Genomic DNA, 14,082 nt, shown 5'->3' on the forward strand with positions numbered 1-14,082 from the left:
TCAGCTCTGTGAAATATTCCAGAATTTATCACTGATATCCTCAGGTTTTATTTGTATGTTTATATTTATCTCCTCCACTACATGCTGGGTCTTTCATTTTTTTATCCCAAGTAAGCAAAGGGAGGACTCCCAAAAGATACCCTGGGTTTTAGATCTACTCCTCTCTGTAGCAGCAACCTTTCATTTACTGGTTAAATGAGACCGGATATCCAGTGGGTTGAGGAATCTAAAATAGTGCCTTCCTGGCTCCTTCCTTCTTCCTTTCCTTTCTTCTTTCCTTCTTTCTTTCTTTCCTTTCCCTATTTTTGAGACAAGACTCTCACTATGTAATCCAGGCTGGCCTCAACCTCATGGCAGTCCTCTCACTTCAGTCTCCTGAGTATTAGGCCCTAGAATTACAGGTGTGCACCACCACACCTCGCTAAAATAGTGTCTTCCTCTAAAGGGAGCTACAACTAAGTTTTTTGGTAGAGATTTTTTAAAATAAAAAATTAAATTAGTAATTTACACATAATAATCATATATATTTATGGTATACCATCTGATGATTCCTTTTATTAAAATAGCATGTGGGGATTGGACCCATAGTCTTCTGCATGGTGCTGTACACCCCCAGCCTACATGTAATAGTTTAATAAGTGTACACACTGTATTGTGTCTAGATCATAGTTTTCCTGTCTCTTTAAACATTTATCTTTCTGTAGTGAAAAAAATTCAAATTTTTTTCCTTTAGCTTTTTGAAACACATAGTTCATTATCAGTACAGACATCCCACTGTGCAACACCAGGATTTATTTCTCCTAATTGTAATTTAGTACCCATTGATAATATCTTCAGTTTTTAATAACTTTTGTAAAAAGCGTATAAATCATGGTTAGGACTGGCATGTAGTTCCGTAGTAAAGCTCTTTCCCGGCATGTGCAAGGCTCTAGGTTCAATCCCCAGCCAGCCAGCCACCCACCCACACAAACACACAGACTTACATGCTTTACTAGGGGGAAGAAAACCCCTGAGAAATCCATGCTGAAGATCACAGACAGGAAAATTTAGTCGTAATTTTATAACGTAGGGTCATTCAACTGAAATATAAGACATCTTCTTAATTCCGTTGTCCCAGATTGAGTCTGGATTGAAACATTCCCTTTGAATCATAACGACCATAACCAGCTGAGTAATAGATTTTCTTGGCGTTGCTATTGTGTAATAGCCCAACCCAAGTAGTTTGTTATAAAAATTATTGCCTTCAGTATCTTTGTGACACAGTCACTTTAAAAAAAAAAAAAAGTCCTGAGAGTCTTCCATAAAAAAATAGACATTTCTGGGGTGCGGCTGTTCAGCCGCGGAGCAGCCCTCAGCTCTCCACCTTGCGCCTGTACTCAGCGGCGCCCGGCTCCGCGATGCCCTCATCTGCGATGATGGCGTCCAGCGGCGCGCGCTTCCGGCGGATGCTGCGCCCGGACGAGATGAGGTCTGCGTAGCCCCGCTGGTGCGAGAAGGCGTAGGCCGAGCGCCGCGACGACGCGCCCCGACGGAACACGTTCTGCCGCCGCTGCCACTGCTCCTCCGCCTTCAACCTCTTGCGATGTTTCTGGATCTGGAAAGGTGCAGAGATGAGGGAGGGCTGAACATAGAGGTCTGTGACCCAGAGGATGCCTGGCCCAAAGGAGTTGGGCAGAAACCAGCCCAGACCTGGCACCTCCACCCAGATGCAGGTATCACTTCCTACTTTATAGAGGATGGCATGGAGAGCGAAGGTGTGTGTGTGTGTAGTGTGTGTGTGTGTGTGTGTGTGTGTGTGTAGTGTGTCTAAGGTCTTGCAGCTTGAGCTAGTGCTCTTTCCAAGTCCCAGTTCAGACTGCCACAGATTGAAAACTGTAGATCTGGTTTCCCCACTTACTGCCCACTCTTGTCCCTACCCGAGGGCTAGGTGGGCCAGGGTGGGGAGTTACTGAAGGCTGTCTGTTTTCGAAGGAAGCTGATGGAGTACAGGTACCCCTCTTCCATAGGCCACATTCCTCACGGGCCTGAGGCTGATTGATTGCCCTTATTAGGTATTAATCCAAGTACTGGCTTTCGACCTAGGAGTCCTGAGGAAGTGTGCTATGGCTCTTGGATAAAACATTTTGGGTTCCTGAAGGAAAGTTACAGAATAGTTAGACTCTTTTCTTCCCTTGCATACTGACATGTTGGGTGTGATGCCAGGAGCTGCTGTAGCCGCCTTCCAGGGCAAGATGAAGCTAATAATGAAGACAGCTTCAAAGAGAGATGGAAAGGACTCACTCCTTTTTTGGCAACTTTAATTTGTTCAATCAGCTGAACTCCTACCCTGATAATTATTACCCAAGTGGAAACGATACATTATTGTCGAGACATTTTGAGTCACAGCTTTCTGTTACTTGTAATTCAAAGAATCCTGCTCCAAGAGGGAACATTCTGCTTTAAATAAATAAAGGGGGGTTATAAACCCTCTTTATATGGCAAAATGTTAACGTAATTGTTAAATTGAAAGAAGAAATATATGGGGCTTCATTATTTTACTCTTTTTTGTTTGCATTTGGGTATTTTATATTCAAAAGCAAGCAAACAAAAATCCCAGCCCTTGGCATATTTGCAAGATGGAGTTACAGAGAAAGAGGAGATTCATAAAAAGCCTTCCAAGCAAGCGTCCCATGTTCTTAGATGTCTGCAGGAAAGGTGCTGTTGGGAAATGTTTTGATTCCTGTGAGGGATATACAGGGTTAGAGGAGGACTGTTTCTGTATACCTTATCACTTTCTGATGGCCAGATGGTCATCGACAAGAAACGGATGGCAACAACAGGCAATAAACATACTGCAACAGTCAAGATGATAGTCAGCCAAATGTACGGCTGCCTCAGAGCATTGGAAGCTGTGCCTGGAAGGAACAGGGGAATAAAGCACAGAGGTTGTTTCATCCTGAGTACATAGTTCATATTTCCTAACCACACGTGGATTATCCATGAAAAAGTCTTACAGCCAGATTAGCCTCCCCAAAGTAGCCCATCACTGCTCGAGGAATGGACATTTTAAAGCACATTAAATGGGCTGTGGATATAGCTCTATGGTAGACTTCGCCTACCATGCACCAGGCCCTGAGTTCAATCCCCAGTACCATATCCATCACTTAATCAAACCACATAAAGATAAAAAAGAAGGTGCCTTTGCTAGTACTGCATTAATAGAAAATGCAAAATTAGAGTTTGGGGTTATAGCTCAGAGGTGGGGTATATGCTTAGCATGCACCAGGCCTTGTGTTTGAGTACCAACACTCACATGCAGCAAAATTAGGCAATCAAAATTTCTGAATATTTTAGGGATTTACAAAAGCACTTTCCAATTTCTAGTTTTGTTTTACTACACATATTAAACAAAAAATTACCACTGGCAGTCCAAGGTGTTTTATATAGGTCATACCATTCATTCAACTCTAAGAATTGAGTATCACCCTCTTGGCCACATGAAGACACTAAAGTGAGGAAAGGTTGTATCTGCCTAACAGATTAGTAACAGAACTAGCTATGACATCACCTGATTAAAACCTGCTCCTGACTGACTGGAGCCATGCTTTTCCCACTCTAGTTTGCCTTCTAGATTTTTATGTCAAAGGAAGTAACAATTTAATCCTATAATATAAACAGGTAATCTGTTGATATATACTACTCAAATATCAATATCTGTAGCCAAATCTATCAAAATGTTTTCTGTACTTATACTCTTAAGTTTATGAAAATAACATTTTTTATTTTTAAATGTGCTTTTTACAGTCCTGAATGCATCAGATTTAAAACTATTTCCTACAGGAACATTCTACGTGCCTGGGCCCCAAGGTTTTCTTTTTCTTTTCTTTTTTATTTATTTTTTTGTCTTTTTGAGACAGGGTCTCGCTATGCAGTTCAGGCTGGCTTTGAGCTCACTTTCTAGCCCAGGCTGATCTCATCCTCCTGCCTCAGCCTCCCAAGTGCTGGGATTACAGGCGTGCACCACCACGCCCGCTAGTTTTTAAAATATAGTCAGAAAGGAAAAACACATCATGAAAAAAATAAGCCCCATCATAAGAAAAGGCTTATCACAGTAACTGTGTCAGGGCCCAACAACTGCCCAAAAATCACCAAATCTTTCACAGGGAAATAAGTTTATGGGGATCTTTTTCATAGTGAGTCATCTAAACTATTTAAATTAAGAATCTTATAAATTCCAGTTTGATATTTTTTGTATTTGTTATTTATGATACTTATGAAATTTGTATCAGTTGAAATTCATTCTAGCACTTGTCATCTTATGTTTATACAGTTGTAATCATTGGCTACAGAACTATTTTATTTTTTACTATTGCTCTATACGCATATCTTCAAAGATACAGCCAACTTTTCAGGTGGTATTCCATCATATTGGTATGTCATAGTTTGATTAGCTACTTTAATATTCTTAGGGTTTTGGGGTATTTCCACTTTCTTCATTTTTTCATAATTAGAAATGTTGTGGAGGTACATTATTGGTACAAGTCACCTTGCTAAAATTTGGTATGTTTTATCTTAGGGTATTTTCTTCAAGTGGAAATACCTGGTGAAAATGTATGGAAAGTTTGATACATTTTTCAGGTAGTGTCTTGGGAAGATTACATTATTTACATGTATACTTAACTTGCCAGTAGTCTACCAATACTTGGTTTTATGTTCGAAAAAAGGCTTTTGTCTAACCTTTCAGTCATTACACTGTCCAACAAGTACACAATTGTACATTAACATTATTTTTACTTGCTTACCACCTTCCCAGCCCACCATGATCATTCAGTTTCCAGTTAGGACACTAATTTTTACTAGAAATAATTTACCTTTTATGAACTTTAAAAAATTTATACAGAATTTATGTCAGCATCTACACTAAGGACATTTGTCTGTACATTTATTTTTGGAATTTAGAAAATACCAACCTGTAAATTGAAAGGCAGATGGAAAGAGAACATGGATTCCAGCACTGTGAAAGTCAAACATGATGCCAAAATAAAGTGCAATGCTTCCAAAAATTGAAAAAGCATTCACAAAAGTCCAGTAAGAAGTATCCAAGCCAATCTGTTGGGAAATCAGTGAAAAACATTTTAGGAAGTTAGCAAGAAAGAAGAGATCTAAGAATTCTGAAAATGGAATTTGACAATTTAGGCATGATGAAGCTGGAATCCTGAACCGTCAGAAACCAAACCATCCCTGACTCAGGCAAGAAAGAAACAGTGCTTGCGACAGGGATGAAAATAGCACTCACTGTAAAGAGGCCGAGGCTCGGGTGGAAGGAGAACAGGCCGTATACACACTAGCCTCTGTACAGATGTGCAGGTACCAACAGGCACCAAGTAGTCAGGAAGGCCACGTACCTGGAAATTGACTGTTATTACTAGAGCTGAGGCAACCGTGACTGCAAAAGACTGGTAGTCTGAAGGTGCCTCTCCATCCTGCCCCACAGTTTGCAGATAAGCTCCAAGAGGGATAAAGAAGAGGACCATCGATGTTAACACTCCATGCAACAAGCTGACGAAGAATCTCTTATAGTTGAACAATAAATCTCTTTGTCCCACTACATACAACCCAGGGAATCGGAGGCTTAGTTTATCACTTACATCCTAAAGGGGAAAAAAAAATTAGAGTCATGTGTTGTCCAGTGGGTCAAAGACAGATGGCAGAGACATTTTCAGCAAGTTTGTTGTTAAGTTTTAGAAAGGCAAGCACTGAATGAGATGACAAATCCTGTTGAATTTCTGTGAGGAGGGATCGGTATCATAATTTTAGTCTACCATTATTTGATACTTAATGCAGAAAGGGACTAGGTAGAATTTTATCATTTTGTTACTTAGGGAAAGAGAATAATGTCAAAAAAGTAAGGAGGCTATTTTTTTCTTCTTTCACCTTTTGAGAAAATATATATTATTTCAAAATCTTTGGAAAAATACGTTCAAATACATGTTGAGAAGTTAATCCTTAATTATCCCATTTTGCTTATTAAAGTACTTTCTCTGAGAATTTCTATTAAATAAAATGTAGACTAATTTGGAAATTAAACACATAAAGTTTGGAAAGTGTTAAAATTTACTTTTAAAGTAAGTAATTAGCATGCAGGCATATGAGACTTTTGGGCATCTAAACGGTCAGGTCTTAGTGTCTGAAAGGGACATTATGAACATTCTAATCAATGAATTCAACAGGTTCACAGAAATCCTCTTTTTTTCTTTTGTCCTTTTGAGACAGGGTTTTGCTATGCAGTTCAGGCTGGCCTTCAACTCACTTTGTAGCCTAGGCTGGCCTCAAACTTGCAGTGATCCTCCTGCCTAGCCTTCCAAATGCTGGGATCAAGGCGTGTACCACCACACCCACTAGAAATCTTCTTTTCGTAGTACAAAATAAGAAGCACAATAGGTGTTGCCTCACAACAGAATTGTACTAGGATTTCATCAGGATGAAATAAAACCTAGAAGATGCACTGATATCTGTGCTGTAACCTCTCTAGCAGGCATCAGTCTGTCCAGAGAAAGAACACCTTCCCCTCTCCCGACATGCGGCTCCTACCTGGTCAAGCAGCCCCATGAGGAGCACAGGCAGGCTGGAGTAGAGCACATTGTACAGGGTGATGAACCAGTCCTCGTATGCTGTCTGCAAGGGATGACAGGGGCTCTGGGTCATGTACAAAGACAACTGGCCAACCTGCCTTCTCTGAGTGGAAATGTCCCCAGCTCAGTGAGGATCTTGCCTGCCTGAATAAACAACGCTCATTTCTACCTGTAGGGGACAGGTATTTGTTTCTTCTATCCAATGGGCAGAATCTCAAACCTTTCCATAGAAACAAGTCCCACCCCCAACCCCACCCTCATAAGCATGGGTATATGCTCCAAAAAGATTTTGGTAAATGACTCTATTCTGATTAAATAATGATAGGAAAAATGTTCCGCATTTTCAGCCCCCTTTATTAATAAAATAGAACACTTAATAAAACTGGTTCAGAGGCATGTAAATACTATTCAAAATTTTTTATTACTTGTATTTTGCAAGGTGAGCATTTCCATGAAAGCATTTTTGTAAGACAGAATCTGGCTAAATATTTTAAAAAATGCTTCTGATAAACAGCACTAAGCACCCATCATTCCTTAGAGTGGGATAGAGGAAGTACACTCAGGACCGAGAGTCAGGAAGATGTCCCCTACTCTGAGTCACTGCCAGCCTTCAATCTGAGGCTTCTTGGACCCCAAGACATGGTGGCAGAGCACCAAAGATTTGACAGCTCTAGGTAGCAACTTAGGTTTATTTTTTACCAATGATATTTTTCTGCTATACTATCAGTATAACACAGAGGATCCCCCCATTCATTTCAGTGAAAACTGAAAACAAAATAATAGCAAATGGAGACATGACAGTAGAGAATGATATTTTTCTGCTATACTATCAGTATAACACAGAGGATCCCCCCATTCATTTCAGTGAAAACTGAAAACAAAATAATAGCAAATGGAGACATGACAGTAGAGATGTCATCATCCATGATTCATATAATCTCTTTATCCTTGGTCAAATATAATTTTACACTTCTTAGTTGACCAATTTGCTATTCTATTTTTAATAACACAGTAACATGGGAAAGTAACCTAAGATGAAGAGAAAAACGTAAGTAACCCCAAAGGTAAATTAAAAAAAAATCCTTAAAGTACCAGAAACATTCCACAAAAACCATACTAGATACATAACCAAAACTACAGAGAGGAAAAAAACTTGTTCTTCCAGAACTGGGGATTTATTCATTTAAGAGATGGGATCTACTCAGCAAAAATAATTTTAAAAAATAATATTGTATTACCTGTGCAGAATAGCCATTGAAGAAGGAGTACCAGAAATGAACCAAAGTAAATGCAAAGTTTTTGTAGAAGAAGTATCGCAGGAACTTGCACATCCTTATGTAAGACCACCGGCCATGCACGAGCAGCAGCCTCTGCAGGTATCTGAACTGGGCAAAGGAGTAATCGCTGGACATGACAGCTTGCATTCCTTCTTGTCCACTTATTCCAACACCAATGTGGGCAGCTATGAGGCAGAAGGAGAAGACACTATGGATCATAAGTGGATCTTAAGGCAAAGCATTAGATGACAAAAAAATGTGTTTATAGCAAAACAAAAAACAAAGACACACGCATTCATGGAACAATACATATAAAAGCTCTTGCTCACCATCTGTGCTTTCCAACTCCTGAACCCAGCTGAAGAGTCAGAAGTACAAGTTGCTAAACAAAGCCTCCATAAATATTTGTGAAGGGACCTCAGGGGGGTGGTGAATTCCACTGGGTTATCGGCCCTGTTTATAAGCCAAGCCTCCCACCCACAGGTAAGCCCTAGGCACCTGTGTGTGTCCTGTGCGTCCCTGCCTTGCAGACCACAGCCGAGTCAGCCATGGGCAGACACATAGTCTGTGCTAAATACTACAAACTGGCTCTCTTAACCTTTGTTCCACCCCTGTTCTAATTGGAGAGGTTCCCAGGTTACCTTGCAGGTATGTTCTTGTTATGAATGAAGTTCACTGTTTAGATCCACGTGTAAGTTGAAAGCAGAAGTGAATGGGAGCCCGGCATCCCTTCCCTTTTTGGTATTTCTACAACAGAGCTCATATCCACTCTCCAGCTGCCTAGATGTTGCTAGGCAGCTGCAAAAGCTTTTCAAATTGAGCAGCTCTTCAGAGGAAGCTCAAAAGCAGAAGCTTTGCCGAGTGACCCAGAGGTTAGAAACTCAGCCTGGAACCAGCTGCTTCAGTCCCTCAAGAGCTTTTCAAAGCACCTAGCTCTCTGTATTAACTGGTTTCTGCTTAAAGTACATACAGGGCTGTTTTCCTGCACTGAACCTTAACTGATAGAAAACCCAAGCTGGGTCAACCAGCCTCTCTCTTGTTCTTCTGGAATTAATGTCCAGATGTGTTTATGTCTGGAATTTTAACATGTAAATTCCTGAAATGTAGAATAAAGGTATTTTTTTCAAAGGGTCTGAGGAAAGAGAGAGAGAGAGAGAGAGAGAGAGAGAGAGAGAGAGAGAATGGGGTCAGGGAGACACAACTGACAGGTTCTGGGTTTCCAGCAAAATTCCAGGTGCTGGTTCCAACATCCTGTGGAGCCTTGGCTTCTTGGATGGGTGGCATGAGACATCTTTTTATTTTTATAAAAGAATTTATGTTTTCTTAAGCTTACTTTGTTTGCCCTCCTATACTATAATCAAAAGAGTTCTGTCTAAGACCCTCTTTAACTTTCAAAGGCTTATTTATTCATGGCCCACTATGATCTTAACTCATATTTGTATGTGTGTGCATGTGTGTAAGGGGAATTTCCAGAGTGGATAAAAATTAAAGTGATAATTTTATTCATCCTTGCAGTAACCATTAAATAACATTTTCAAATTAGAGAACTGTGAATTTTATCTAACTGTTAAAGGTCATGAATGCAAAGACTGACAGAAAGAAGAGAAAACGTGGAGAACACAACCTATTAGTGCATAAACACTTAAGAAGTGACTGCCAACGCCATTCCAATGAGAAGTTCAAAAATCTCACCCCAGTTGAGGAACCCAATGTCTGGAAAATTCAAAATATAACTCCAGTAACTTGTCCAAACTTATGTTTTCAATTACCCTTTGCAGTTCTAAAAAATAGAAGCTATTGCTTTTCATTCAGTATTTAAGTTTTTTTCAAAGCACGTCAATAGTTCTTATGACCACCTGTGGTTGCCAAACTGCTCCTTCCTACCAAACCATGGCCATCTTCCTTTCCTGAACAAGCCATGGAGAGAAATGTTGAAAGTCTCTCTTGGCTTTTGCGCAGAGGAAGAGGAATCCCTGGCCCAGGCCTTCTTCACTGAGCCAACAGAGAACATTTGAAATAAACATGGGCATGGTTCATAGTGTAACTGGAGGAAGCTGAGCAGACATACTGTAAGACAGCATTGCTTCTTGGTGGGGCTTTTGGTCCTAAAATCTTAAGTATAGGTCTGTAAATTTTTCTGATGTTCCAAATGCAGGGTGAAATGCCTCACTGGTAGGCACAGCTTCAGAATTCCTTACCAAACTGATTATTTGCCGATACATCCAGCTGTGTAAAACATATTCAGGCACAACACAGGCAGAATGCAGCCTCTCAGGGTCCATGAACCCTTGCTAGGGACAAAAAGTCACAATTTCCTCATTTCTAATAGTTGGATGATCAGATTGCTTTTAACATCTGAATTTCACTCTAGAGTAAGTCCCCAACTTACAAACATTCAAGTTGCAAACTTCCACACATGCGAACACACCTCACATTTGGTTTTTTTATGCGTCACTATATATCTGAGTGAAAGGTGTCTAAGACTCACTTTGTTGGACTTAATAAATGAATCCAACTTATAAATGTTCTCCCAGAACAGAACCCATTCATAAGTTGGGGACTTACTGTACTTCTTTGTGACTAACAAACAGTTTCTTTCTGTATATTGTTCTTGATGCAGCTGAAAGAAATGGGAGCTTTTGCAAAGTCAAAACAAGGAGCCAGGTATGATGGTGCACACCTCTAATCCCAGTACTTGGATAACTGTTAAGGAGACCTTAGTTTCCTCCATTTTCATCCCAAATGGCATTCCATAAGTTATATATAAAAATCCCTGAGCCAGGCAGGGTGGAGTGTGCTTGTAATCCCAGTACTTGGGAGGCTGAGGCAGGAGGATCGTTTCGAGTTCGAGACCAGCCTGGGCTACGAAGTGAGCTCAAGGCCAGCCTGAACTGCTTAGTGAAACCCTGTCTCAAAAAGAAAATAAAAAAAAAAAGAAGAAAAAATCCCTGGCATATCACAGAGCTTAATAATAATTTTGAAATAAGGATGAGCCTTTATAAGGTTTATACATATTGACTGTGTTCTACCATATTGCTATCAAATGTCCATCTCAGAGGGACAAAATCTTCAAGTCTGTCATACAATAAAATGGTGAATCTGTAAGGCAAACCACCCCCTGCTTCTTGCCTTCTCCAACATCTAGAAGGCTGTTATAACTGAATAAAAAGAATATTTGAGTTATCCCTTTTGGCACAGTTAGTTATGTTAAGGGCACATAATAGCAAATAGAGTGAAACTGGCTACAGATAAAAGAAAGAGATCTGACTGAGAGCAAAAAAGCCCGTTTGTACAGTAAGACAAGCACATGCAAAAAATAATGGAGAGGAATTAAACTGGCAGTGGTAACAGATATAGGTATAAAAAAAGCAAGAAGACATACGTCATATAGATGACTCCTGTTGAGGAAGATAAAGTTGGAATATTCTTAATATATATCAAGGAGGAGGAGGAGATTCTAAGAAAAGAAAGAGATGGACTTGTGAGTCACAAAATAAGCCCAGTTAAAATCTAGTTGTATATAATGCATTTAAGCTACCCAGCACAACAGGAATGCAAATAGAGGCACAGTCACATAATAATTTATCTTTGAAGTAACAAGGATGACATTACAGAACTGGAAATCACATTGGACAAAATAGTGTTGTTTTCAAATGGGAGAACAGGCCCAAGCATAAGCCCCAGCTGACACAGGCTGTTGGCAATAGGAAGAGAACAAGTATTCCTATCTCACTAGCTTGGATATTTTCATACTTAAGTGGAACATCCCTAATTCAAAAATCCAAAATTCATAGTACAATGAAATCTCAAAATTTTGAGCAAGACTGAAAAAATTTATGGAAATATTCCAAAGTTGAAAGGCTCTAAAATCTGAAACACTTCCGGTCCGAAGCCCTCTGGGTAAAGGACACTCCGTCTGTACTCCCTTATTACCATGTAGGGAGGAAAAAGGAGCAGGACTCACATGTAGACAAGGACCCCAGGTACAACGGATTTGTTAAAGGTAGGAAAAAAGCCCCAGAGAAAGATGCTTAGGTGAGCAAAAATAATGTTTCCAAACAAATACCAGAAAGAGTTCAACAATTACGATTACCCCAGCAAAATTTTTTGCAAAACTGATTAAGTTTCAAAGTTTTTAAAAAGCCCTACAGAAATATGCAAGAATGAGAGGGGGAAAACACACTAAACATATTAAAAAAGAAGTAATGATAATGCCACTGAACAGAACGGATCTTCTACTTTCATTCTTTGAGTACTACTGTCACTCCCACAGCATGCACTGTAGGCTTCCTGAGGAGAGGGTCACAGGCATAGCATGGTCAGATGCCTTTGTTAAATGTTTGCATTATGAAAATTTCTGCAGTGAAATCTGAAGACACAAACCCCACAATGTTCCTGCCATTTCTCCTCTCTAGAAGGCTGGGTCTTATGGGATACCTATGTGCAACTCACTTTTGATCATGTTCACGTCGTTAGCTCCATCTCCAATGGCCAGCGTGATGGCCTTTTTGTACCTCTTCACCAGGTCCACTACCATGGCCTTCTGCTTGGGGGTCACCCTGCAGCAGATGACAGCGCTGCACTCACAGGCCAGGTCCACAAAGTTCTTCTGCCGCTGCTCCTTCTTGGCTTCGAGCCTTCTTTTACTTTGGGTCCGCATTCGTCTCTCTTCTTCTGTCCTGGGGAACTTCAGCTTCAGAATATTACTTTTCTTGGTCTTTTTCTCTAGAAGAATTTCATTCTGTAAAAGCACAGATAGAAAGGATTACTAATCACTTTAGATTTTACACCAAGAGTACAATTTTCAAGACTTAGTTATGTAAAGGCTAGATCATGGGTTATATCACTGATTATATTGTTCTGATTATAAAACATATGTGACAAAAACTTACAAAACACAAAAATCTACAAAGAAAAACTGAAAATTACCCATTAACTGATAAACCAAGATAACCAGTTTTATTAATTTGGGATAATTCTTTTCATAAGTCCCATAATATTAAGTCTCAAATCTGGAAAATCAAACTTGCATTTATAGGCTAAGAGATTTTTAAATTGCAAGTTAATAAATACACAAAACCATCAAAAATGGATCCGGATGAACTGCTGTCATTTAGTCAAAGGTGCAGACACACTCATGGAACATACCAACCACGAACCGGTGATTATTAAGGCACGGTTTTCACCAGGTGGGAAAAAGGGTTCATGCACAACAGGTGCAAATTTTGCATAGACTCCACCTCTGTTTCTCTGGTTTTCCATCCGCGTGTGAAGAAGAGAACTGTGGAAAAAAATTTAAATGGTTAAAATACAAAACCGTAAAAAGCCATATACACACATACACACACAAACTTTATTATTTATTTATTTACTTATTTAGGTACCTAGAATCAAACTCAGGACCTCATGCTTGCTAGGCAGGTGCTGTGCCACTGAGCCATATTCCCGGCCCCTATATTTTTTCAGAATTATACTGAATACATAAAAATTTACCGTTTTTAAGTTTACAGTCCACGGAGTTGAGTATATTCACACTGTTGTGCAAACAACCTCCAGAAGTTTTCCGTGTTATAAAACTCAGACTCTCTGCTGTTCTCATTAAATAACAACATCTTGTTTCTTTCTCCTCTCAATCCCTGGTAACCTACTTTTAGGAAGCTGACAACCCTTGAAGGCTTATATATGTGGAATCAGATAGGATTTGTTATTTTGGTTTCTTTTTTTTTTGTTTTTGTTTTTTTTCCCGGTACCAGGAATTGAACTCACAACCTTGCACTTGCCAGGCAGGTGCTGTGCCACTGAGCTAAATCCCCAGCCCGCAGGATTTGTCTTTTTGTGACTTATTTCACTTACTATCCTTAAGAGTCATCTACACTGTAACCTATCACAATTGATATTCCCTTTGAAGACAAATAATATTCCATTGTATGGACGCACCACTGTGTGTTTCTTCGTTCATACACTGATGGACACGTGGGTTGCTTCCATTCCTTGGCTAGTTATGAAAAGTGCGGTTATAAACATGGCCATACATCTATCTCTTCAAGATCTGGCTTCCAACTTTGCGGAGGCTATGCCAAGAAGGAGGTTTGTGGGGTCACATGGTAAGTCTCTTTTTTTATTTTTTTGAGGGACCTGCATACTGCTTGCTGTAGTGGGTGGGAAGGTCTGGTGCTCCTTTTGTTTTTTTTTTT

The 14,082-nt window shown here is 39.8% G+C and overlaps 1 protein-coding gene across 2 annotated transcripts in view; it reads right to left on the reverse strand.

Annotated features, from left to right (window-relative positions):
- Positions 1 to 343: 343 nt before the first annotated feature.
- The window catches only part of Atp8b1 (ATPase, aminophospholipid transporter, class I, type 8B, member 1), a 118,388-nt gene continuing 104,649 nt past the window's right edge, over positions 344 to 14,082 (reverse strand). For both annotated transcript variants that reach the window (XM_005372979.2, XM_013510988.1), the window contains 8 exons: positions 13,037 to 13,169; positions 12,341 to 12,629; positions 7,850 to 8,073; positions 6,571 to 6,654; positions 5,385 to 5,630; positions 4,950 to 5,088; positions 2,764 to 2,894; positions 344 to 1,594 (listed from right to left, as the gene is read on the reverse strand). In XM_005372979.2, the coding sequence (XP_005373036.1) occupies positions 1,352 to 1,594; positions 2,764 to 2,894; positions 4,950 to 5,088; positions 5,385 to 5,630; positions 6,571 to 6,654; positions 7,850 to 8,073; positions 12,341 to 12,629; positions 13,037 to 13,169 (1,489 nt within the window). In that variant the 3' untranslated portion in view covers positions 344 to 1,351. The remainder of the gene's footprint in view (positions 1,595 to 2,763; positions 2,895 to 4,949; positions 5,089 to 5,384; positions 5,631 to 6,570; positions 6,655 to 7,849; positions 8,074 to 12,340; positions 12,630 to 13,036; positions 13,170 to 14,082) is intronic.

This window comes from Chinchilla lanigera, unplaced genomic scaffold (genome assembly GCF_000276665.1).
Source record: "Chinchilla lanigera isolate Chin_1 unplaced genomic scaffold, ChiLan1.0 scaffold00001, whole genome shotgun sequence".
Taxonomy (NCBI): Eukaryota; Metazoa; Chordata; class Mammalia; order Rodentia; family Chinchillidae; genus Chinchilla; species Chinchilla lanigera.